Consider the following 25738-nt stretch of genomic DNA (forward strand, 5'->3'; position numbering starts at 1 on the left):
TGTGTGTAACGGGTGGGGCGTGGTTAAATGTTTGCCCAGTCCCAGCCATCTGTGTGTGTGTGTGTGTGTCTAAGTAACGGGTGGGGCATGGTTAAATGTTTGCCCAGTCTGGCTTGGCTGTGATACACATCCAAATGGCCCCTGGCAGAAAAAAGGGCATCCAGCCCTGCTCAAGTGGGTTTTGGAGCCTATAAATCCTTCTATGCAGCAGACAGTCCCACCCCGGCCACCTCCACTTTCTCCCGGGGAGGCAAAGGCGGGTCCCACGGGCGGCGCGCTGGCGCCACCTGGTGCCAGCTGCTGGGCATTCAGAGGCCTGACCCACTCGGCTTTGGGGTTGGGGCTCTGCAGTCGTTCAGTTCTCCTGGGGGAGAAAGGGAATGAGCAATGCACACAGCGGGGTGGGCCCATGGCCAGCGGGCACTGGAAGCGGACTCCAGGGTGTGGCACCCACTTCCCAGCCCTGGAACCCCCGTGGGGAACCAAAGTGCTGCAGGTTAAGCCCTCCATCCAGGCTGCTGCTGTTCTCGGTTCTCTCCCTTCCCCACCTCAGGGCTGGCCTGGTCACTCCCTCCCTCCCTCAGAGCTGAGGGCATGTGTGGGCTCAAACGTGGAGGTCTCTCCCTTGCCTTCTGGGACAAAGAACCTTCACCCTCAGCCACCAAACCTGCCCTCAACCTGCCCTTTGAGGACTTCTCTAAGGCTGCCTCTGAACTCACCTGACCCTGCCTGTCCACACAGCTCTGGGACCTCACAGGCTGACACTGGCAGAGCCTCAGGCCTTCTGTACCAGCACCCTTGGTACAATTTTTAGAGGACCCAGGTCCTAGAAGCTGCTGCTAGGGCCCCGCACCCTCAGAACACCCTGTCTGCATACCACCAGGGCCAGTTTGGTGTTTCCCACCCACTCAGATCCGATAAAGACATGCAGGTACCAGGCTGGGCGTTTGGGCTGAAATGGAACTCCAAGTGTGAAGGCAAAGGCCCTGGAATCCTTAAATGTGTTTCCTGAACAGTCAAGGGTGTGCTTTCTGCTCCAAAACGTGGTCTGCTGCTTCGATGTAAAGGCCGGCCCCACCCCCAGCTACACACCCTGCGCACTGTCCCGCCACCCCAGAGGCTCTGGGAGGGGGGACACCAGCAGAAGTGGCTGTGAAAGCAGAGAGGCCGGCTGAGCGACTCACAGGAGCTGCTGCTGGGCAGGTCCTGGGTCCCCAGTGTCTGCCAGCTTGCTGCCTGGGGTGGGTAAGATGGGCCCTCCCAGAGATTTGGCTTGATCCCCACTTGACCCCAGGAGAGAGATGGGTGTCGCTCAGGGGGGGGGGGGGGGGGGGGGGGGGGGGGAGCGCGGAATATACTTCGACTCCAAGGAAGGTGCTTGTTCAGAGGGACGTGCTACTAGCCCCAGACTTGACTATCTGAAACATCCCTCTGGCTGAATGGAAGTTGCCGGTCCCTTATGTGAATGCTAGGGAAATACACAGTGGTCTCGTAAAACTCCTTAGGGGCCAGAACAGGTTCAAATACAATTGTTATCAGGTGCCATGAAGTCGGTTCCAACTCGAAGGCCATGGCTGGCCTTTCTGCCGCGAAACGTTTGGGCACTGAGGCATTTCTAAAGATGGCCTGCAGGTGGCAGCGTGTGGTAAGGCTCAGAAAGGTGGAGCCAGCCTAGGGAGGCTCACACCTCCCTTCTCTGCCTTTGTGGGCAAAAGCACACAGGGAGAGGTGCCCATAAGGCATCAGCACAAACCCTCTCCCCCATTCCGTAAACCTGGGTCCCAGCTTGCTTCTCCACCATCGCCTGGCTATGTGACCTCACACCGTCCCCTGCAGTCTCTGTGCACCAGACTGGACAGGACAGATCCTAGGGCACTGGCCGCTGAAGGGCCGACTCAGGGCTGCTCGCCCTACGCCCTTGCCCAGCTGGCAAAGAGGGGCCCGAGTGGGGAGTGGTTAGTGGAGCCATGCAGGGACTCACCTGGGAAGATAAACTGCTGTCTGTGGTGAATGAAGCAGGCAGCTTGAAACAGAAGAGGTGAGTCACACAAGCAGAAAAGCAATTGCAAGGGGGGTGGGGGTGGGGATGTGAGGGCCGGCCTGGGTTCCCCATTTGGGAGAAGAGGCCGGGGCAGCCCCACCTGGGTCTGGGGAGGACAGGGCATCCATACAGGAAGAGCTGAAGAAAATAACATTGGCAGGAGCCTCCCCTCTGGGAGCCAAGGGGCGGCTGACCCTGGGGAATGAGGCCCAGGGCACCTCCCAGGCCCACCTGTCCTCAGTGAACACTTCCACCCCCACCCCACCAAAAAAAACTAACAACAACAACATTGCCATGAATTCGATCTTGACCCTGCATACTATACAGAGTAGAGGATTCCTGAGGCTATAAATCTTAATGGGAGCAGGAAGCCTCGTCTTCCTCCCTCAGAATAGCTAGCGGGTTTGAACTGCTGACCTTGTGGTTAACAGCCCAATGAGTAACCCACTATAATACCATCAGGGCCAAAAGACCAAACTAAACTCACTGCCATCAGGTCGATGCCAGCACCCTATAGGACAGAGTAGAACTGTCCCTGTGGGTTTCCGACACTAACTCCTGATGGGAGCAGAAAGCCCAGTCCTCCCAGGGAGCTGCTGGTGGTTTTGAACTGCTGACGTTATGGTTAGTAACCCAATAGGTTACCACGACTCCACTAAGGAAGGTGAAATTATAATGGCTTGGGTGGGATGGGGGGAAATTGTGAAAAAGTCCTCTCTGTACCCACCCAGAGGAGCTGAGACTTTAGCAGCCCAACCACTGCGCCCCATAAAAGCATTGTCGTCCACCCCCCCACCCCCACCCCCCAAGGGTGTGGAGGGCTGTCGAACTGGGTCCAGCTCCAGCAGGCCCGGGTCTGCAGCCCTGGAAGGACAGCTCGCCTCTCCCAGCCTCAGGCGCCTCACCATGGCTTTACAGACTGCAGCGTGCCCCGCCAGTGGACAGGGCCATACAGACAATATAAACTTCTTCAAAAGATCCCCCAGCTCAGCCTGTTTGGCTAGAGAGAGGGGACTCTGCAGGGACAAGGAGTGCCCAGCCAGGACACAGCTGGGAAAGCCAAGGTCGCCCGACTGACACACAGCAAGGAAGACTCTTCCTGGTTTGTGAAGCAGGCCCTTTCTTTTAGCAAACCCAAACAGGGAGGCGGTTAGGGAAAGCATGAACTAGGGAGGAGATTAGGCCAATGCCCATGAGGCGGGACGGAGCGCAGGAGTGTGTTAAGGTCTGTCTGAGGTGGCCAGCCAAGTGCACGTGAAGGGGAAGAGAACGCAGGCGCTAGGATAGTTATCCTGCTTGCTCACCATGCCCTGGCACCCTGGTGAGGTGAACCCAGAAATGGTGCCAGCTAGAGCAGGTGGGCTCGGTTTGGGCCTCTGTACAGGGACGGCTAGCTGCACATGTCCTCCCGGGCCTGGACACTGCCCGCCCCACCGCTGCATTATAGGTGGGGGCAGGGGCAGGTCGGGCTTCAGGCCCTGCTCCAGCCTCACTGCCTCTTGGGGGCTCAGCCTCCCTCCCTGAGCGAGGGGGTCGTACCTGGGGGAAGCTACAATCCACACTGGGATTAGTCCAGACCCCTGGCTTGATGCCAGGCAGATCTGGGTATGAGCCTGATTCTGCCGCTTACTGGCTGCCCGGTTCTGAGCAAGCTGCTTCCTCTCTCTAGGCCTCAGTGTCCCCAGCTGTAAAAGGGGCACAACAGCTGGGCACAGGGCCTAGCTCTGGGCAAATGGTCCTCTTGGGTATGTTGAGAAGGGCAGCAGCTGACCAAGTCCCCGAGGGCCCAGAAGAGCCCCCAAGGTGCCGTACCTGGAAAGTTGAACCTGCTGTCCCTCAGGCTGGGCGAGGGGTTGGGGGGCGTGGTGGCGCTGGAGGGGTTGGAGGACGTTGGGAAGAGCGCCGGCGAGGAGGGCGTGGAGGAGGTGGTGGAGGACGGGTTGCTGCTGGAGTCCAGGTGGTTCATGGCGGCAGGGTGCTCCTGCAGACCAGAGATGGCCAGGCGTGGGCAGGAGCCCTCGCTGCCCTGCCCCGCTGCCCCCGCCCAGCCCACGTCCCCGTCTGCAGGTGAAGAGCTCAGGTCAAGACATCCTAGGGTCATGGCCTTCAGCGGCAACCTCCTTTGAGAGGCGTCTTGAATGGTGCAAAAGGTTCAGGCACTTGGCTACGGCCTCAAAGGTCGGAGGTTGGGGTCCACCCAGAGGTGCCTCGGCAGAAGGCCCTGGTGATCGATCTATTTCCAGAGAGCCAACCGCTGAAGCTCTACGGACAGGGAGCACTCAGTACGCGCGCGCGGGGCTGCCACGAGGTAGTGTGGACAGAAGAGCAACTTGTTTCCCTTCTATCAGAGGGAGCAGTGGCCCCCAGAGACCTCAACCTCCTCACCCCTCCTGCTCACCATTCCTGTCTCAGTTCACCCTGGGTTCAAATGCCCTGCCTCTTAAAAGCTGGGACCTGCCTGAGGTAGTTAGTTTATTGTGCCAACCTGGCCGATAAACACATGTGGGACTAATTGAAGGCAGAGGGATAAATGGCTTGGTGAGCCTCGCCTTTCTAGTTCTCGGGTCTCTTGCTTTCTGATGGTTGAACCAGGGTGAAGCTGCCTTAGCCAGTTCCCTGCTTTAGCTGGCAAGGCTGACTTCCTGCAAGACATCCCCAAGGAGAAGCCACATGGACCTACCCCGATGCAGCCCTGGGTGTTGGAGCAGCCGTGTGGAGACCCCTGCCAGCGCTGAGATGCTTACATGTTCACTGACTCGGCTTTCCACCTGCAGTCGGCATCATAATGTGTGTTTTGTGAAATGGAGGAGGACTTTGTGGATTGGTGTTGGACATATGGGTTAATGTTGGACTTGTGGGCTTGGGCAGCACGGGGTTGGGATGTTTTCTTGATGTGCACTTAACCTTTACATAAAACTCTCTTATACATGAGTTTCTGTGGATTTGTTTCTCTAATGTACCCAGAGTAACACGCTGCATATCCTCTGTATCCTCCCACAGCTCCCAGCGCTTGTAGGCCAAAACCTGTCCTTTGAGTACAGCATGTAGACAGCAGACAGGCTCATCCCTGGAGCTGGGGGGCTTTCTGATTCCTGCCTCTCCTGTTGTATCGCAAGGGTGGGGACCCTCATGCCCATGACTGTCCCGTGCCTGACTCTGAGCGGACCGCCTGAGTGGGGAGGTGGTCTAGGCCGTTGTCCACCTCAGTGTCCCACGAGCAGGGGGCACTACGAGTCCACTTTCAACTGTGAGGCTAGAAGAGCAAAGAGCATGGGCCTGCACTGACACCCTGCCATGTCCCCACCTTCTGCCTTCTGCCGGGGGACAGGGGTGCACACATCATGGGAGGGAGCCGTGACAGCAGTGGCAGAAGACACGAGGGCCCATGGAGATGGGAAGTCCTGCTGCCTGGCTGCCTCTCTTGCTTAAGAAGAGGCTGGTCCTGGGTTCCCCATAGAAGTCTCCATGGTTGCATCCCCAGGGCCCAGCCTGGCATCACCTGGCCCCATGGCCGGCCTGCCTGCCAGTCTGTCTTCTCTCTACCAGGGCTGCCAGCCAAGGAGCATAGGTGACGGGGGTCCCCAGTGAGAAGGCAGCCACGTAGAAGGGGGTGGCCCTGGCTGTGTGGGCACCAGAACGGAGATTGCTGTCAGGGGCCACTGCCTGGGAGCCTTGTGGACACAGCGCACGCTGAGCTGGTGCCCGGGCCCAAAATGGGGCAGGTCTGAAGACACTCATGGGCCTTTGAGAAATGTTGGCTGCCAAGGCACCCATCTGCAGAAGCAGAGAAGACCAGCCCGGAGACCCCTACGTAGGGGTGCACCCCTGTACTGGCTGCCCGGTGCTGCCCAGGGGGACTGTCTAACTGAACAGTGTAGACGTGATGGAGTTCTGGCTCATGAGCCAGTCACCTTGGGTTTACCTATCGCTCTTGGGGGGCTCTGTGCTCAGTCTCCTCACCTGGAAAATGGAGCTCCTTAGGATGACTGTGAGGGCCAAACAGAATGTCACCCAGGAAAGTACGTGGCGCAGACTCAACACTCTGGACACGTTAGCTCGGGGGCGGGAGGAGGGGTGAGTAAGGGAGGCCGGCTGGAGGACAGGGGGCAGGGCCACATGGACACAAATGGGTCACTGGCAAAGGCTACAGCCTGCAGCTTCCATCAGAAGAGGGCCCGGCGGGGGCACACGGGCCCAGCCATACCTTCTTTGTGAGTGCTTTGGGGAGCGTGCCAAAGTGGGGCTCGGCTGCTCGGTCCACGGGGTTGTTGATGTCTGAAGGGACGGACTCTGTCCTCCGGAGGCGGGGTGCTGCTGACAAGGGGCAGGGGCGAGCATGAGCAGGGAAGTAGCAGGCCGGGGAGTCTGCAGCCGACCTCAGAGGCAGCGGGGAGGGCGGGCCGGAAACTCACGTGGCAGGAAGGATATCCGACAGGCCGGGGCTTCTTTCGTGCACTTGTTGTGACACTTCAACCTGGCAGGGGAGGCAGGGTCAGTCCCCGCAGGGTATCCAGGCGCACAGTGCGTCCAAGCTCACTCACAGCTGCGTCAGTGCCCACACCTCCCTCAGGCCACCTTAGAGCTCAAGTGGGCTGAGTTCCTGCCATTGCTGTGACAGAGGCTACCTCCCGGGGGTGTCCCCGCTTGTGTGCCATTAACGCCCCTCCGCCAAATGGTGCAGGCACCAGTATACCCACTTTGACCAGTCCCAGGCCGGGCCTCCCTTTCTCTAGGCTAAAGGGGGGCCCTCCGCCGGCACGCAGAAGGTTGGGGGCAAGGCTGCGCTGAAGACAGGGCGGAGTTTCAAAGGAGCTCGAGCAGGGGGCCGTGGGTCAGAGGGCTTGGTGCTGAGCCAGGGGATTAAGGGAGCTGAGTTTCTGTGGCTCAGAGCCTCGGCGTCCACATCCACCAAACGGGCGGACGGTCTGTGCCCATCACCCTCACGCCTGCTCAGACTCCCAGAGATGCCTCAACGGGCAGAGATGTCAAGAATCACCTGCCAGGTGGATAAGTGACAAGAGGGAGGGACAGGGCGTGCACCTTGCCCCTGGGCGCACCACCATCCAGGGCCGAGGGCTGGGAGGGGCGCCCTGGGTTCAGCCTGCAGAGGTTCATCCTGTCTCTGCTCCCCCGTGCCATTCCCTCTCCCTGCCCATAGTCCCTACTGGAAAGCACACAGGTGGAGGCAAGGACATTGAATTGTACAGATGCTCTTCTTCCCTTCTTGAAACTCGGTGTGCCGACTCTCCGATGCGCTGCCTTGGCGCATCCCCGCTCCCCACCCTTGGGCCTGCGAAGAGGCATGCCCTCCATGAGACAGACTGCCCCGGTGGCTGTACTGTGGGCTCAAACAAAAGAACACTTGTGAGGCTAACACAGGACCCGGAAGTGTTTCGTTCCGTCGGATGCAGGGGTCGCTGTGGGCTAGAACCAACTTGACCGGCACCTGATGGCAACAGGCCTGAAACGCAAGCTGAATGTGAGGACTTCTTCAAAGTCCCAGGCAGACTGGACTTCTCTTCCCCCCTTTGCTTGGTCTGCCTGGAAAAGAAAACTTCTATTCCTCCGTCAAAGCCCGCCCTTAAACGCCCCTTCTTGTGGGAGGGCCTGGCTGGAGGCGTCCTTAATCTTCCCAGAGTGCCACGTGGGACCATCAACAGAGTGCCAGGGAATTCCTTTGAACTCAGACTTGACCCATAGCCAACAATGAGGTCACAGGACTGGCCCCGAGGCTCGAGGTGTCCCCTGCCATGGGCACTCCTCTCCTTGCCCCTGGCCCTCACCTGCAGTACTTGCACTTCACCCCGAACATCATGTTCTTCTGACACACGTGGCACACCTGGGACAGCCAGGACTTGGTGGAGAACCTGCAGGGAGTGGACACATGCCTGCTCACACTGGCTGCCAAAGCAGCCCCCACCCCAGGGAAATCAGGTGACGCGGTCCCACCCCAGAACCCTCTTGTAGAGAGGGCAGGGACACCCAGGGGCCACCGCCTCCTCCCAGGGATCCGGTTTTCCCAGCTACAAAGTCACCATTGTCAAAATCCCGCGGCTCATGTGCTCCCTGACACATGCTCTCTGGGTGGGTACTCCGGCCACCAAAATTTCAGGTGTGCACAGACCGGCTGACCTGGCAACTGCAGGCTTGGGATTGTATCCACGAGTCCAATCAAGTACAAGGTTACTCGATGCAGCATGGCTGTGACAGTGAAGGACTGGGCACAACCTTAATGTCCAGCAGTAGATAACTGGCGACATGAGGTACAGTCCCTCCACGCACCAGAACACAGTGCAGACAGAGTGAAACAAAGGCACGGTGATCTCCCAACGGCACGCTCACACTTGGGAACCAAGTGGGACTCACGGGAACCGGTGGACTCATGGCCCACCCCTACACCAGTCTCCACAACCCCAAGACCAGAGGACCTAGACGGTGCCCCACGACCTCGGTCAACCACCCTGAAAGGGATCACGTTAGAAGGCCCTAAATAAAGTGGGAGAAAAATGTGGAACAAAACGCAAAATTGTACAAAAGACCAGGTTTCCTAATGGGAGAGAGACTGGTCGAGCGCAAGACTCTGGCTCTCACTTTCCAGATCTGGAAACGAACTCACCCCGTGTCTCAATTGTCAACCAAGTAATATATCTACCAGGGGAACAATAACCTGATTGAGCGACACACCCCTTAGAACAATCCGCCACTTGAGTTCGAAAGGGCAGCATTTCCCTCTTAAGGGTTCAGAAAGGTGGACTGGAAACAGGAAACATAGGAAGGAAGGAAGTGATGTTACCTCCGGAGATCGCAACCAGTGACATGAAGCAAATGTGTATGAATCATCGAATGGAAAATCGATCTGTTCAATCAACCTTTATCTAATGCATCATAAAAGACTTTAAAATATATAGTGTATAAACAAAAAGAAATTTATACTATTAAGTGGAAAAAGTAAAATCCCACACCCCCAAAAAAACTAAACCTATTGCTACCTGGTCAATTCTGATTCAAACTAACCCAACAGGGCAGAGTCGAATGACCCTACAGAGCTCTGAGGCTGTAATCTTTTGCTTTCTCCATGCTTAAGGACAGATTTATAACGACCAAGAAGAGGTGGGGGTCCCCGACACTGAGCTTTCTAAGAGAGATGTTACCCTGCTGAGAGATATTCCTGTCAACCAAGGTCCTCTGAGCCTTGGGGTCTCCTGTGAGCGTCCGCATATGCCCATGACGCAGGCCACAGGCTGTCACCTTGACGGAAGCAGATGGCTGTCACATCACACCCCCACGGAGTGAGTAGCTGGTGGGTTCAGCGCACCGACCTTTCGCTTGGCAGGTAGGGCTTCAGCACCCACAGGAGTGTGTACATCTTGACAAGCTGACCGCTCGTGCATTTTGCTCCATGTAAATTTTGCAACCATTTAGAACAGCATATATAAATAAATAAATAAGCAAAGGATAGAAGAGTGTGCGTCATATAAGTAGTATTCATTTCTTCAAGGAGGAGGGGTAAGAATATACATAGGTCCTTGCTTGTATTAAGCATCTCTGAGAAGGACACACAAAGGAGTGGGGTGCTGGGGGATACATGTTAGACTGCTGACCACAAGGTTCGTAGCTCAAACCTACCAGCTGCTCCTTGGGAGAAAGAAAAGGCTATCTACCCCATAAAGGGAAGTGGGGGTGGACAGTGGGAGGACACAGGACACTGTGACCACCTGTTATAGGGGCTGGGGGCTGACAGAGACAGGAAACTTCCCTCTATGGGTTCCCTTTACACGGCTCTTCAATGTTAACCACGAGTGAAGTGTTAATCCAAACAAAATAAGAACAAAGAACTGACTAGAAATGATAGGGGCTTAGTTGGGGGGTGGGTCTCCCCCAGGAAAAAAGCTCAGGGTCCATTTACATGAGGTGGGCCCACCTCAGGGCAGAAGTTCACCTTTTGGGAGCAATGAACTGTTGGGGCAGAGTAGATCACACTGACAACAGACCGGGCCCTTGAACGTGAGCTCACTTGATTCTTACACACCCACCCCCGCCCCGCCCCGCCCTCACCCAGGAATGAGGCTGGCCCAAGGGTCAGTAAGGGAGCCCTGGTGGCAGAGTGGGCTACTCATTGGACTGCTAACACCAAGGTCAGCAGTTCGAAGGCACCATATAGGCTCTGAGGGCAAAAGCGGAGGCTTTGTACCCCCACCTAGACCGACAGCCTCAGACACCCACCCGGGCAGCTCTGCTCTGTCCTTGAGGGAGAGCCGCTGTGAGTTGGAATCGCTCCCCGTGGGATTCTGGGGGTTGATGTTGTTGGAGGGGGAGGGCAGTGTTCAGTAACAGGTGTGGAGAGCAGCTCGCCCGCACGGCTGGGACGCTGCACGCTGGCGGAATGCAGGGTTGCAATGGTCTTCAAGACAGACCCTGGCGCAACCAGGCCAGCGGGTCTGAGAGGCGGGAGAGTACACGGGCTTCGGGTCCGGAGGAGCTGCGTGACTCCTATCTCCCACTAGCTGCCTCTGAGCATCTGGGAATGGACCGGTGCGCTCAACCGCACAAGGATCTCATGGGGGTCAAATGGGTGCCAGGCCAATGTGCAGTGCGCCCGGGGCACAGAAGGGATTCATAACCTTCGCATGCATCCACTCTCTGGGACCCAACCACAGTGGGAACCGCTGGTGGCTTAGGCAAAGGGTGCCTGCCATCCAAAGTGCGGTGAACAGGGAGACCCAGGGGTGTGCAAACAGCACAGGCGTGCTCCCTCCCCTCCCACTCCCTCCTCCCTCCACCAGGGGAGAGGAGGCTGCTTAGAGTGAGAGAGAAGACTTCCAGTAGGAAATCCTGGACATGGGTCCACATGGGAGCCAGGTCTGGTCCTTGCAGGGGCAGGTGTGAGTGAGGAGGCGAGAACAAATCCTCCTTACCAGGAAGGGGCACCAGACAGCATCTTTCCTATGATTTCATCCATCCTGTCAGAACTTTAGCTGAGCAGGGGCCTGGGGCCTGGGCCTCAAAGCCCAAGAGGGCGTGACCATGACCCCATCTTCTCAAGCCCAGGGCCCGAGGCAGAGTCGCCGGGCAACCAGAGAGGAGCGAGGGCAGCCCTGCAGTTGGCCCTCACAGCCCGGAGGAAAGTCTCCAGGCCAGGTGTGGTAGTTACAAAATCTAGTGTCCATTCGGGACTTGAGAGGATTAAGAGTGAAAGGGTAGAGTCTGGTCTATCAAGGTATAACCAATGAGGCCTCTGTGTGGGCATGGCCTTCTCCTGAGAATTCTGGGAACTCCTGCATTTGCTCCTTAGAGGCATAAGACACTTCTCTCTCTCTCTGCTCACTCCCTGGGAGACACTGCAGCTGACAAGACATGGAACTACCTAGTGCCCGGAGCTGGAGAAGCCACACAGACCTACCCTGATGCAACCAGACTGCTGAAGCCAGAGAAGCCACAGAGAGACCCCTGCCAGTGCTGAGATGCCTACACCGCCACTGAATCCAAAGACTTTCTACCCACTGGCCTGTGATCATCTTGCATTTGGTGTCATTGCATGTGTTTCATGAGTCTGAAGAGGACTTTATCGATTGGGATCAGACATATGGGGTAATATCAGACTTATGAGCTTGGACTGGACTGGGTTGGGATGCTTTCTTAATGTATAATTACCCTTTATATGAAACTCTCTTATACACACGAGTGCCTATGGATTTATTTCTCTAGTCTACCCAGACTAACACACCAGGGGACACTCGGGAGAGGCTGGCCCAGCTGTAAGCCGCAGGAAACCAGGTGTGAGAAACCAACATGAAGCCAAGCCCCCGCCGGTCCTGAATCCCTCCGGTAACATCGGTCCTGGTGTGGTGAAGCTCAGGTTCGCCCTCCCGACAGCCCTCAGCAGGAGCTACGGTGAATCCCGCTAGTGAGGGGAGAAGGCCTGGACTTCCTCAGTTGTGCGGACCACGCTCAACTGCACCAAAGCCGTCATGGTGATGGTGGGGCCTCTGATCTCTACTTCCAGTGTCCTCCCGTCCTAGCTGTCCCCAGCACACAGGCAGCCCCAACATCACAGAGGCTGCAAACAGAGGGCCCCAGGCTCCAGCCACTTTGGGATCCAGCACTCAGCACCAGCTGTATGACCGAGGTGTCCCTGCCTGTCCAAACAGGGGGTGTCCTCTCGGGAGAGAAGTCTAGGAGGGCCTGCACACAGCAGCTCCCAGGGCTGATGGACACAGCCCTGACAAGTTCTCCTCACGGCATGGACAACTTCCAACAGGGCCAGCCTGAGTCCAGGCGTCCCAAGGCACCCACGACTGGCCACCCAGGGGAGTGAGAAGCCGCCCCCCAGAGCCGTTCCCAGACACACCAGCCTCCCAAGGGTGAGGCCAAGACCTATACACAGTCCAGGTCTTGGGCCCACATCAGCCCTCCGTGAACTTGTCTGAGCATCCGAATCACTGGAAGTTGGTAAAGACCCAGGTGACCAGAACCATGGAACAGGTGCTCTGGGCTGGGGTCTGGGGGTCTGTGGCTTCCTCGTGACTCTGCGATCCCACTCAGCCAGCCTAGCACCGGTGTCCCGGGCTCAGGGAGAAGGTTTCCCTGCAGTCAGTGACGCAGAGCCCTGCGGGTGGGGGAGGCGGCGCCCCAAGGGGTAGGGAAGCGCAGCACACGGCCACTGGTGGCAACGCAAGGGCTCGAGGTAGGTACCAGACAGTGTCCAGAGAGGAGATGGACAGACGAGGAAAAGTGACTCAGACTGACTGTCCAGCCCCGCCGCCGCCGCCAGCCCTACCTGTGCGTCACGGGGAGTCCGATGTCCCTTCGTACCATCTGTGGGGACCCGTGCGAGAGATCTGCAAGGAAACAGGCAGGCGGGGCAGGTGAGGGTGCCCTGCCCTGGGCGGCTTGTGCCTGTGGCCCTCAATGCCGGAGGTCACAGACTGGGTGTGATGAGGTTCCTCATTGCACAGTAGAGAAATGTTCCCCTGCACCTACATCTGTCACCTCGGGGAGGGGACAAGCGAGGCCAAGGGTGTGGCAGCTCTCAGGCACGGAGGCATCCCTGGCAAGAGTTCTCACCTGGGCTGACGGCTCCGGCCACCATCCCTGCTGGGACTCCGGCTTAGGAGAGAGGCCGGCTTAAGAGCAGCCGGAAGCCAGAGCACAGTGGAGGGCGGGCTTCTCCACATGCCCCCACCTGGAGAGGGTGTGCTTCCACTCACCTCCTGTTGGTTCACGGGTGGAAGCTGCCTGACTTTGATGAGGAATCTTAGCCTTGCTTCAGAGCTCACCCAGAACCTTTGTGGCCCAAAGAGATGGGAGGATGCCCCTCTGGGAACCACCACGGCCCGATAGTGGTAGGTAGGGCGAGGCCAGCCCTCTGAGTCCCTTGGTCTGAACCCTCGGGAGGCCTTGAGCACCCTGCCTCTCTTCTGGGAGAAGGGCGATGAGAGACCCCTCCTGCCTTCCTGCAGGGCATCCTGGGCTTTGGATCCTGGGCTCACCCACAAGAAGAGGAGCCGACAGCACTGGAGACTGGCACTGCAGGCTTGGTGATGGAGGGCAGGCAGGAAGCAGTCTCTCTGTCCGTACTGGCAGGTGGGTACACGCACACACATGCACGTGGCTGTGCACCAGCACTGCCTGTCTCTCCCACGCCAGCCTGTGAGAGGGTCGGTCACCCTTTGAACCGGCTAACAGAATCCTGCCAGCTTTTCCTTAGAAAGATGGTCTGAACCAGTGGTTCTCAACCTGGGGGTTGTGACCCCTTTTGGGGTCAAACGACCCTTTCACAGGTGTCACCTAAGACCATATTTCTGATGGTTTTAGGAACCAAGACACCACTCCTCTATCTGTCTCCAGGCGGGTCTGCCCACATGCAGGCACGCCCACATGCAGGCACGCCCACATACGGGGTCATAACAACATGAGGAACTGTATTAAAGGGTCATGGCTTTAGGAAGGTTGAGGACCGCTGCTCTAGACATTCATCCAAAGACACTTGTGGCCCAGAGCACGGTGCCATTAGGACCAAGGGTGTGGCATGGCACACAACTGGTGCCCATTAAGTGCTGGCACCATGATGCCCACGCCCAAGGAGAAGGGGGCTCTGGGGTGCTGACTTCTCTCTCAGCAGAGGGAGTCTTGATCGAGGCAACAATGGTCCTGTGCTCTCCCGACATGGGAGCCCACAATCCTATCACCTGCAGCTTTTCTCTGGCACATTGGCCATGGGCCGACTCGTGCCAGCTCACCCTGAGGCCTGCCCAACCCAGTCAGCAGCCAAAGCAGTCAAAACATGGGCAGCCAGACCTGGAGGTCTGAAAGTGTCAGGCTAAGGGTAAATGAGACAACACCTGTCTATCTCTGCAGGCATGCGGTGATTGACTGGTAATGTCTGCCACAGGCATAGGGTGTGAGAAAAGTGCCAGACATCAGCTGCTCCTGATCCAGATGGAGTAAATAGCCCTGGAGGTCACATCTTCCTTCCCGTCTTAGCAAGACTGGAAAGCAGCCTCATTGCTGTGGTCCTTGCATTACTATGGCAACTGGGAGGATGAGTGGGCCAGGGCTCTCCCAGGGCTAGAGATGCTAAATTCTCTTCCAGAAAGAAAATGCTTTGAAAACAACGGCAACACGTGCACAAATGTGACTGATACAACTGATGTATGGATTGTGATAAGAGCTGTAAGAGCCCCCAATAAAATGATTTTTTTTTTAAAGAAAATTCTCTTCCAAGGCCCTGGGAGTTCCTGCCTGTGCCCTGTTGTTACCTCTTTCCATCCTGACTCCCTGGGTGTTCCTACAGCCAGCTCCACTCCAGCAGCCACTGGCTCCTGCTCCAGCCTCATCCCTGAGCCTCTCGCCTTAGCCAGCATGAGGTAAAACAAAAATCAACTGCTCTTTGCTCAAGCAAATGTGACTTCGCTGAATCTCTGCTCAGAGGATTAAAAGCAGGATCAAACGGTATGGTTGTTTCTCCCTCCCCTACTCACTACAGAGAGCCTCACATGTAGCTGTGTACAAGAGCTGCTTCCAAGGGGACACTTGGACCCTCCCGGTTCCTGGGCCAGGGTCCCCCTCAGGATTCTCTCAGAGCTGGCTACATGCCTGCCTCCAGAAACACCCCTCCTGCAGACAGGCCTCCTGTGAGGGTGGAGGATCCAGAGAGAGCATCGCTGGCCCCCGCCCAGGTGGCCGAATGCTCCCTGGCACGGACATGCATGCAGGGTTCATCACAGGCTTATGTGCACTACCACACTCTATCTCCCAAAGAGCAGGGCTGGCTGGGCTGAAGTCAGCCTCGCTCTAAGGCCACCTGTCTACTTCCTTCCTGCTTCAGGGGCCAGCACCTCTGCTTCTGAACTCCCAAAAGGCCGAGTGGACTAAGAATGCCAGCGGCATCCACCCCCGATGGGGACGGCAGCACAGACACGACTCCCGGGCAGCAGAGGGGGTGAAAACGAAGCACTCTTACCAAGCCTGCGGGAGACAGAAAGGAGACAAAGGGGTTACGGGTCGCCATGCGGGCCAGGGCACGAGAGCTACACTGCACTCTGCCCATTCACACGCGGGCCCAGCATGCCCCAGCATGGCAAACACAGTCCTGCCCATTTCACAGCTGGGGAGCTGAGGCTCAGAGAGGTCAAGGAAGTCTCCCCAGGTCACAAAGCCGGTGAACAAAGAACGGGGAGAGCAACTGGCCAGGGTCCGGCAGGAAAGGGAGAACCTGCAGGAGAGGATGCAGCTGAGGTGAGGCGTGTGCGTGCGTGCGAGCGTGCGTGCGTGCGTGTGTGATGGTGGGGGGCAGAACTGTAAAGTGCAGCAGAAGGCTGGTCCTCAGGGAGGGCTGGGCCTCATGTCTTGAGCAGTGTCTTTCTGGGGGTGGGGGCTGCCCCCAGGGTGCTGGGGAAGAACAGGGCACTTTGCTTTGTCCCTCAGGGCTGATGGAGGGCAGCGAGGGGGTCTGGGGGGCGATGGCAGGGTTAGTTCTGGTGTCCTTGCAGGGACTGGACTCAGACCCTCGGGGGCCAGAGCCGGTCAACTCTCCACCCAGAGCAGGAGAAGGAGCCAGAAGCCTCCGATGCTTCTCAGGAGAAAATGAGACAGACACACTTGGGTACAGGCCTCACTGACAGGCACACACGTTAGTCTTCACTGTGCTCTTGCAGGGAAGGGGAGGCTGGCAGTCCTCAGGGTGTGTGGGGTGTGTGGGGTGTGTGGAGGGGTGGAGGGGGGCGGGTAGCAGGCACACGGGCCCCAGCTGGAGGGCCTGGTCAGGCAGACCAGTCAGGGAGCCCAGAGTGGCCTTCTCCTCCTGGGTGACACACTCAGAGCAGTCAGCACCCTCCAGAGCCGGCCCACGAAGGACTCAAAATGGCATGAAGGCCCAGACAGACCAGGGCCCAGAGGAGCCTCCGAGAGAGGGGCACCTGGGTCAGAGGAGAAGCCAGGGAAAGCCCACCCACCCTCCCTTCCACCCAGCTGGAAAACCTCCACCCTCTGCAGTATAAGCCAAGGCTGGGGAAAGCCCACCCACCCTCCCGCCCCCCTCCACCCTCCCCACGGGCCTATGTCCAAGGAACAGCTGTGTGATACAGGAAAACAAGTCATCGGAGTGTCCATTGAGAGAGACTCCGAGCAACGATTAAGGGGCGGTAAGCAAGGGGGTAGAGGGAGGGGTCTGAGGCACAGATGCCCATGGAGCTGAGCATCAGGTTGCCTCCTGGGAAGGAAGGTGGCCGACTGGAAAGAAACAAAACCCCCAAACAACCACAACAAAACCGGGGGTGGGGGGGTGGGGGGAAGCAGACTTCTGACCGTGTGCTCTTAGGAAGACTAGCAGACCTGAGCCACAAAGCACTCGCCTTTGATGCCATGTGACGGCCGCCTATTGGAAACAGATTTAAATAATAATAATAGACATATTTCAAACCAATCAACTAAACCAAGAAGCTATTTCATGATGTAGTGAGCAAGTATTCCGGGGCAGCCTGCGATGGCTCCCGGAGAAGCGGGACCCTGTGGAGGCAGAGACCTGTCAGAGGAGACGGGCTGCTTCCCACTGGCAGAGACGGACAGAAAAGCGCTACAATGGCTCACTGCCAGAGCAGAAAACTTGTGGAACCCACAGCAACAAGGAGCCCTAGAATCCCCGCTCTCACAGGTGGCACCGGATCTAACAGTCATTAGCAGCGTTAGCCAAATACCCTAGTTCTCCCCTTCTTGGGACAGGGAGACCTGCGCTCCCTGGCTCTTCCGTGTGAGGGAGGGCAGAAACGGAGGGCCAGACTTCTGAGAGAGCACTTTCAACTCACGACACGAAGCATGCAGAATTCTCTGGGAACACTGGCAGCTCTGTAGGCCTGAGAGCTGAGACAGCATGACCCGCCGGGACAATAACGATCTGTTGCCTTAAGACTGTTACTGTAGCCGAACTTAGCCCATCCTGACTGATACACGGTATCATTTGGCTTTTGATGATCATAAAAAAAAACTTCCTTGGAGAGAGAGGGAGTGCGTGTGTGTACAGGTGTGTGCATGTGTGTGCGCGGGCATGGATAGGAGTGTGTGTATGCGTGGGAATGTATATGTGGGAGTGTGTGCACGAATACGTGAACGACCGTATACGAGTTGAGTGAGAATGTGAGCCTGTGTGTGTGCACATGCATGCATCAGTATGGGCATGTGAGTGGACAGGCAGGGATCTAGAACTTAGCCCCCTCTGTCACACCAGCCTGGGGAGGGGGCTGAGATGGGGCGCCTCTCCCTGCACTCCGCCCTTATTGGCTCATTGAACCTGCCCTTTGGATGCCAAGCCGATGTGACTGCCGTGCTTGGAAGACTGCAGACATGCCTTTGGGTAGTGGGTGGTTTCCACCCTGCGGGCAGGGACCCTCACCTCATCGGGGAGACCTCATCGATGCGGTTCCCCAGCTGGGACTCGTGGGACTTGCTCCGGGTGAGTGTGGGGAAGCTGGGCAGCAGCTGGAAGACCTTGCGGCTGGGCGGGGGCGGGGTCCGTGGTGGCTTCAGCTTGGTGTGCCGGCGCAGCTGGGGTGTGGTTGGGGGCGTGATGAAGCTGTGCAGGGTGCGGGGGGTCAGCCGGCCGCTGGCGTGCAGGGGGATGCAGGTGTCCGAGAGGCCCTCGCTGAGGCCGGGGGCTGGGGAGTCCGCGGTGGGCAGAGTTGACACAGAGATGGAGCGTGGGCCCTGGGCACCGCTGGCCCCTCGGCCCAGCTGGGAACTCCCTGGGGCCCAGGGCAGGCTGGCTGGTGAGAGCGTGTCTGGGGGTGGCCCAGAGCCACTTTCCCGCCGGACATCCATCGGGCTCCAGCGTGAGTCTTCTCGGCGCTCCCCTCCTGTGGGTCAAGCAGTTGGGTCACAGCTGGTTGGTTGGGACTAGAAAGGACTGACAAGTCCAGAGAGGTTAGGCACCTTGCCCACACAGCACAGTTCCTTAGGGGCCAGTAGCCATTACCTGGTCTAGAACGGCCTCTCACACGTTACCTCCTACAGCACATATAGCTTACAAATATATACACATATATATAGCTGTAAGGGCAGCGATTACTGCCCCCTTTTACAGAGGGGAACGCGCAGGCTGGGAGGGAATGTCGTATGCAGGGCTTTCTGGGCAGGTCTCAGAGAAGTGTGCAGGGAGCCCTCCCCAGTCCCTGGAAGTGGGTGACCCCCGACAGGGAAGCTGGGATGTGGGAAGGAAGAGAGGGGCCCCACTTCAAGATAAAGGGGTTCTACCCACTTTCCAAAAGCTGCCTTGTGAAATGAGATCCTGCCACAAAGGGTCAGTCACGTCCTTCTGAGGAAGGAGCCTCGGCGGGACTGGCAACTGCACAGCTTCTCAGAGCCTCCTGATCGCCTAACCCTCGTGACCCTCAACCTCGACCTCCGGCTCCACAGCACAGACTGTCTTGCTCATTTGAGCACCTGCTGGAGGATGGGTGCTCAGGGCTTAAAAAACCAAACCAAACCACCTAATGGAGATGACAGGTACTAGATACCATGTGCTGGAATAGAGTGGTGCCCAGGGGCTGAGGGACATAGGGGGGGGACCCAAAATTAGCCTGGGGTGAATACAGGGGGCGGTCCGGGAAGGCTTCCCGGAGGAAGTGGTATCTGAACGGAGTCTTATGAGATGGAGAGAGAGTGGAAAAGGCGTGTCAGGTAACGGGACTAGACAAGCTCACGCATGATGTAGCTTACAAACTACAGAGTGCCACGTGCCCTGGGAGCTCAGGGCTCGGGAAGGCTGGGAGGCCGAGCTCAGGAAGGGCCGTGGCTGGCTCAGTGAGGACTGCAGATTTGACCCGAGAGACAGGGAAACACAGTAGGCTTAGGTCAGGGAGAGAGGACCCCACCCTACAGCCTACTGATGTCCAAAGGGCTGGCCTGAGGAAGGAGAGGCCAACTCTCTCCTCATGTTGATCAGCGAGTGGCGAGCACTGGGGGGGAAATTTTGACTCGGGGCAAAATGAACTTCCACATGGTATTCTTTCTACTGGGTGCTTCCCAGGATCTGTACTGCCCTCCTCCCCAGGGTACAGGTGCGACCACCACAAACTGAGGTCAGGCAAACTGCCCAAGGCCAGACAGCAGAGTGGGAACAGGACTGGAGCCCCCTCTCTAGGCCACCAGCACCCTCTACGCTGCCAGCACTTTGAATCAGCGACCTGGGAGCCGGCCTGGGACGTAACAAGCTGTCCTCCGAGGAGGGCACCCTGGGGCTACAGAACCATCTCCGGGGCTGGTGGAGAAGGGCCAGCCTCAGCCTGCACAGCCTCTCTGCACCACCTGGGCCTGTGCTGCCTCCTTCACTGCACCGTGATCTTCCATCCATACAGCAACTGGGCCGAACGAGCCGCCCCCTCTCTGTTCCCACGTGGCATGTTCTTGGAGCCCTACTTAAAGCTCCTGTTTCTATACGGGCCTCTAGCTACTTCAAAGAGACCAGCCATTGAAAATGATGGAGTGAAGCTTTGCTCTGACATGGGTGGGAGTGCCACGATTCGAAGCCAATTCGGCAGCAACTGGTTTAGAGGAAGCCCTGGATACATGAAAGACTGGCTTCCCTGGAGCTATAAATAGAGTTGCATTTGGCCCAATCAAAACTGCCAAGGGCCAGTCTGCCATCAGAAAAATGAAAGGAGTCCAAATTCATCATATGGCCTGTTTAATCATCACAGCGTCGAACCAGCAAGGATGTCAAATGGGTCGTGATTTGTAAGCCAGCACTAGTCAACTGGCAGTTATTCCTTGAGAATGATGCTGAGGTCACTGAGCAGGGAAAGAGTGCATGGATTGATTAGTGAGGTCTGTCACAGGCAAAGGCGGGGAAGTAGAGCATCGGCAAGCATGAACTCCTATAGAGACCTGCCCTTCACTGTTCTTAAGATCTGAGACCACAAGTAAAATGACTTCAACATTTTCTATCATCTTCCAGGTCTACTAGTGTAAAAACAAACAAACAAAAACCATTTAATATGCACTATGAGTCAGAATCAACTCGATGGCTGTGAGTTTGTCTTACCCTTTCCTTTATCCATTCATGGACTCTTCACCACCTCCCTAGGAGAGGCACTTTGTGATCCCCATTTCACAGATGAGAAAACTGAGGCTCAATGAGGTTAAGTCACTCAAAGGTCACCCGCCTTCTCTGAGGCCCAAGTCTGGTTCCAGAGTCCATGTTCTGTATGCCAAACAATTCCTGCCAGGGTGCCAGGAGGACTCACTGACCGAATGACCCCAGACAGGGAGGTGATCAATTGTAGCCTGGACTAGGGCACTCTGGGGCTGCAGGGGCACCACAAGTTAGAGCCTAATGAGCATGACAGGATTGGGAGAAGCCCCTGAACGGGGCTCTTTGAGCACACAGGAGAATATGCATGCTCTGAGGGCGAAACCCAAGTTCAAAGCCCAGCTCGGCCATGTGCACCCAGGGTCTCTGATGCTCAGGTGCTTTAGCTACACACTGCTGCTGAAGGGGTTGCTGTACGTGAGTGTGTGCACGCATGCGCATGTCTACACACGCGTGCCAAGTGGCTTCCCCAATGCCTGGAACACAGCATGTGCTTATTAATCAAGGCTCTCCCTACCTGGCAGGTAGCCAGGTCCGGCACTGCAGAAACTGTCATCGTCAAACAAACGCTCATCACCGCTCACCAGCCGGCTCCTCCAGTCTTAAAAGCCAGGCAGCACAGGGAGGGCTGACAAGGTACCCAGAGGTCCCCGCTCGAAGTCAAGCCCTTTCACCTTCCACAAGCTGGACACAGCCCTACTACTGTGGAGGACTGAGGCTGGATTCTTGGCTCTGCCGCTGGCTGGCTGTGTGCCTTGGCCAAAGCTTGTCCCCTCTCTGGCCTCAGTCTCCTCCTCTGTAAAGTGGAAGGAGGGCGCTGACCACGCCTGGTTCGTGCGGATCCCCCAGCCCAACAGGAAGCCTGGTGTGCTGAGGCTTGCTGATGTCACTCGGGGTTCACAGAGAGACTTGGTACGGTGGGGGCCGGGGAAGAAACGAAACCCAATCCTCTAAAGGGGGTGGGGGAGGGGGGGCCTACAGCTGACTAAACCTCAGAGCCTTCCTTAAGCCTCAGGTAGGCGGAGATAAGATGGGTGGCTCAGGTACTTAAAAGCCAGGGCTAATTCTATTCATTAGGTTCATTTTAATGCCTTTTTTCTGTGTGGCAGGCAGGGAATTTGAAGCCATTTCGGAGGCGAGATTTAGAAAGCCTGCAAGCAATTCCCAAGGAACTCCGCATCATGCCAGGATTATGCATTTGGCCGGAGACAGTCACACACGTAAGCCCGGCTGAAAAGCAGCACCATCTCTCTAATCGAGGCTGGCTCAGGCTCAGGCTCAGCCGCAATCAGCTCCTGCTTTCTGAACACACAGCCCAGCCAGCTGCGGGCCGGGCTGTGGGGAGAAGGCTGGGGTGGGCCCAGGGGGCTGGAATTCAAGACGCTGGTGGAAGCTCTGTAGAGCCCAGCCCAACATATGGGCTCCACTAGGGGTCCGCCCAGCAGCCTGGCCTGGAATTCCTAGCCCCAACACAGGAATGCTGCCCTGGGTTTGTACTGCCAGACCAGATGGAGCCCGGACCCTGAGGACCCTCTTAGGCCAGCTCCATCACCCTCCTTCTGAATGTCTGCTCTGGCCTGTCTCAGCTGCCCCAGAAGCTGCCCACACTCACCCCATCTCATGGGCTCTCCTCAGCAGAGACCCCAGCACCCAGGAAAGCAGGCCAAGCCTGGGGAAACCGAGCTGAGGGGGCCTGGCCTGGCCCTACCTACCCAGGCCTGTCACTTTCCGCAGGCAGGTGAGGGCTTGCTGCAGGCGGCCGCATTCCTCGCTGCTGGCCCCGCAGCGCCTCAGCGTCTCCTTCACCTTGGCCTCGTCCATGTCCAGCAGGGCGTCCAGCGTGAGCTCGCTGGGGATCTCCTGAGGAAGCACAGAAGGAGAGGCAGGGAGACCGTGAGTGGGCAGGCAGGCTGGCTGGCTGGCCCCTCAGCCTGCCGGGCCTCCCTGCTGAGTGGCAGGGCCAGCTGCTGGCTGCCCTGGCCTCCTCCAGCTGACCGACCGACCGACTGACAGGGAGCCACCACTTGTGAAGAGGACTGGCAGCGAGCTCCGGCCCCACCCTGGCCCTCCCTGAGACAGCAGCTGAAGCCTGGGTGCCAGGACCTCGGGGCTGGGGGCTGGGAAGGAGGGAAACAGGCCGGGGTTGAGAAAGGCGTGCTGCCCCTTTGTTCCCTCTGCATGGAAGCTTTTTTGAGTAAGACAAGGACTTCTGAGCAGCGTCCCCCTTGGCAGGTTCCCGGTGCCCGAATCACATCACAGACACTTCAAATAAATGAACCTTCACCAAGCACCGGGTGGGTACTTAGCACCTCAGCGGACTTCATTCTGTCAAAACCTTTCATTGGGCTCACTTGCTGGCGCCAGAGAGTGGCTGGGGAGGTAAAGTGACCTGTGTGAGCACCGTCAGGAAAGGGGAGAGGGGTGGTGGGCAGAATGTCCGCTGGGTCTCCCATGCCGCTATCCCTGTGATTGCCACAAGGGATGGCAAAGTAAAATGGCCCAGGGCAGGTCCAAGGTGACCGCAGGATCGCTTTACTTATTTTTTAAATTATTTTATTGGGGGCTTGTACAACGCTTATCACAGTCCATACATATATCCATTGTGTCAAGCACATTTGTACATTTGTTGTCATCATTTTCAAAATATTTTCTTTCTACTTGAGCCCTTGGTATCAGCTCCTCGTTTTTTCCCCTCCCTCCCCACCCCTCTCCCTCATGAACCCTTGATAATTTATAAATTATTTTTTTCCATGTCTTACACTGTCTGAGATCTCCCTTCACCCACTTTTCTGTTGTCCATCCCCCAGGGAGGGGATTATATGTAGATCTTTATGATCTGTTTCCCTTTCTCCCCCACCTTCCCCTTCCCCTCCTGGTAGCTCTACTCTCATTATTGCTCCTGAGGGGTTTATCTGTCCTGGATTGTGAGTTCTTATCTGTATTGTGAGCTCTTATCTGTACCAGTGTACATGCTCTGGTCTAGCAGGATTTGATAGGTAGACTTGGGATCATGATAGTAGGAGGGGTGGGGCATTAAAGAACTAGAGGAAAGTTGTATGTTTCATCGTTGCTACACTGCATCCTAACTGGCTCATCTTCTACCCTGGACCCTTGTGTAAGTGGATGTCCAGTTGCCTACAGATGAGCTTTGGGTCTCTACTCTGCACTCCCCGTCATTCACAATGATATGATTTTTTTCTTTGATGTCTGAAAGCTGATCCTATTGACACCTCGTGATCACACAGGCTGGTGTGGTTCTGCCATGTGGGCTCTGTTTACCTTCAAAGCCTTTAAGGCCCCAGATGCTATATCCTTTGATAGCTGGGCACCATCAGCTTTCTTCACATTTGCTTATGCACCCGCTTTGTCTTCAGCGATCACGTCGGGAAGGTGAGCATCATGGAATTCCAGTTTAATAGAACAAAGTGTTCTTGCATTGAGGGAGTACTTGAGTAGAGGCCCAATGTCCATCTGCTACCTTAATACTAAACCTATAAATATATGCACATAGATCTATTTCCCCATCATCATATATAAATATATTTGATATATTTATGTATGTGCCTGTAGAGCATTTTACAGCAGGCCAGTTTCTCTGGGTGCCAGTGGAGAGGGCAGAGTCCTGTGCTGTTGCTAACTTTGAGGGTGGAGGGGTCACAGGAAGAGGAACACGAGTGGCCTCAGGAGAGTGAGCAGCAAGGAAATGGACTCTGGGATATGGAGTCACAGACCCCTCCCCCTAAAGCACCCCAACTCAGTGCCATCGAGTGGAAGCCGACCCTTTAGAACAGGGTGGAACTGCCTCTGTGGGTTTCCGAGACTGGAGCTTTATAAGAGTAGAAAGCCTCATCTTTCTTCCACGGAGCAGCTGGTGGTTTTGAACTGCGACTGCAGATCACTGCCTACCATGTAACCGCTGTGTTACCAGCACTCCTGTAGAGCTTCTGCCTTCAGCCTGAACAGTTGGGGGCGGGACGCTCCTGCACAGCATGCAGGGCAGAACCCTGCAGTACGGACTTCACTCTCCCATGACCCACTCACCCACTGCCTGGAGTCACCCTCCGACTCATCACGACCCTGTAGGACAGAGTGGAACTCTTCCGGGGATCAGGAAGCCTCATCTTTCTCCTGTGGAGCAGCTGGTGGCTTCAAACTACCGACCCTGTGGTTAGCAGCCCAACACGTAGCCCGGTATAGTATGATGCCAGGGCTCTTGGGAGCGGCAAAATAGAGAATGAGCCTAGATACTTGCCCATCCCCCATTGCCACTGAGTGGATTCCATCTCCTATCGGCCCTATAGGAGCAGAGCAGAACTGACTTTTGGGGTTCCCAAGGCTATAAATCTTTATGGAAGCAGACAGCCTCATCTTTCTCCTGTGGAGCAGTTGGTGGCTTTGAAAGCCTGACCTTGTGGTCAGTAGTCCAATACTTAATCCACAACCCCACTCCAGAGCCTTCCTGCTCCTCCCAGGTGAGTGCTATTTTAACCTTTTAAGTTTGGGGCAATTTGTCGGGCAGCAATAGAGAGCCTGCAGAGAGAATGTTTGAATTAAGGCCGGACTGGGCTCACACCACATGCTCCTTCCTCCCGATAAGGCGGCAGGACCCCCAGCCAGGTGTGGCCCCCAGAGTGGCACAAGAGGGACATGCCCCTGGCCTAGGCCAGCTTGCTGTCAGGCCGGGGTGACTGCCATGAAAAACAAGTCACTACACTGCAGTGAGAGGAAAGTCTGTGAACTAAGGCTGGTGGTGAAACCAGCCTGGTTTTGTTCTCCTCAGCCCCTCCCTGCTCTCCTCTAAACTTTCCGCACTTTCTATTGACAGGCAGCCAGGCATCTCACATCAAATGATTCATACAAAGCCCACAGTTTTTGAGAATCTAAGTTGATTTTCAATTCAATGGTTTTATAAAGTTGAGTCTCATTTCTTTTGAAAAGGGTAATTATATTGTCAGTCAATTCAGGCTGCTGTACATCTTTGTCGAGTCAGATGTCAAAACTAAACGTGATGAGGTTGCTGGCATGGAGGGGGGGCTTTGCAGTGGAGCCTCTGAGGCTGGATTGGAGGCCTGGCCCTGGCAGCCCTGGAGTCACCGCACTGGCCAGACGGTGGTGGT

At 56.6% G+C, this 25738-nt stretch overlaps 1 protein-coding gene across 8 annotated transcripts in view; it reads right to left on the reverse strand.

Moving 5' to 3' along the window:
- Positions 1 to 25738, reverse strand: part of KSR1 (kinase suppressor of ras 1) — a 169144-nt gene that overhangs the window by 26521 nt on the left and 116885 nt on the right. For 4 of the 8 annotated variants that reach the window (XM_045299632.1, XM_045299636.1, XM_045299638.1 and 1 more), the window contains exons 3-11: positions 22334 to 22481; positions 17928 to 18387; positions 15504 to 15508; positions 12819 to 12879; positions 7825 to 7908; positions 6454 to 6515; positions 6246 to 6355; positions 3854 to 4022; positions 1982 to 2023 (exon numbers count right to left, since the gene is read on the reverse strand). In XM_045299632.1, the coding sequence (XP_045155567.1) occupies positions 1982 to 2023; positions 3854 to 4022; positions 6246 to 6355; positions 6454 to 6515; positions 7825 to 7908; positions 12819 to 12879; positions 15504 to 15508; positions 17928 to 18387; positions 22334 to 22481 (1141 nt within the window). The remainder of the gene's footprint in view (positions 1 to 1981; positions 2024 to 3853; positions 4023 to 6245; positions 6356 to 6453; positions 6516 to 7824; positions 7909 to 12818; positions 12880 to 15503; positions 15509 to 17927; positions 18388 to 22333; positions 22482 to 25738) is intronic. The other 4 variants (XM_045299633.1, XM_004707335.3, XM_045299634.1 and 1 more) reach the window with 3 other exon arrangements.

This window comes from Echinops telfairi, unplaced genomic scaffold (genome assembly GCF_000313985.2).
Source record: "Echinops telfairi isolate 266 unplaced genomic scaffold, ASM31398v2 ScPeMD7_7458;HRSCAF=8496, whole genome shotgun sequence".
NCBI classification, from domain to species: Eukaryota; Metazoa; Chordata; class Mammalia; order Afrosoricida; family Tenrecidae; genus Echinops; species Echinops telfairi.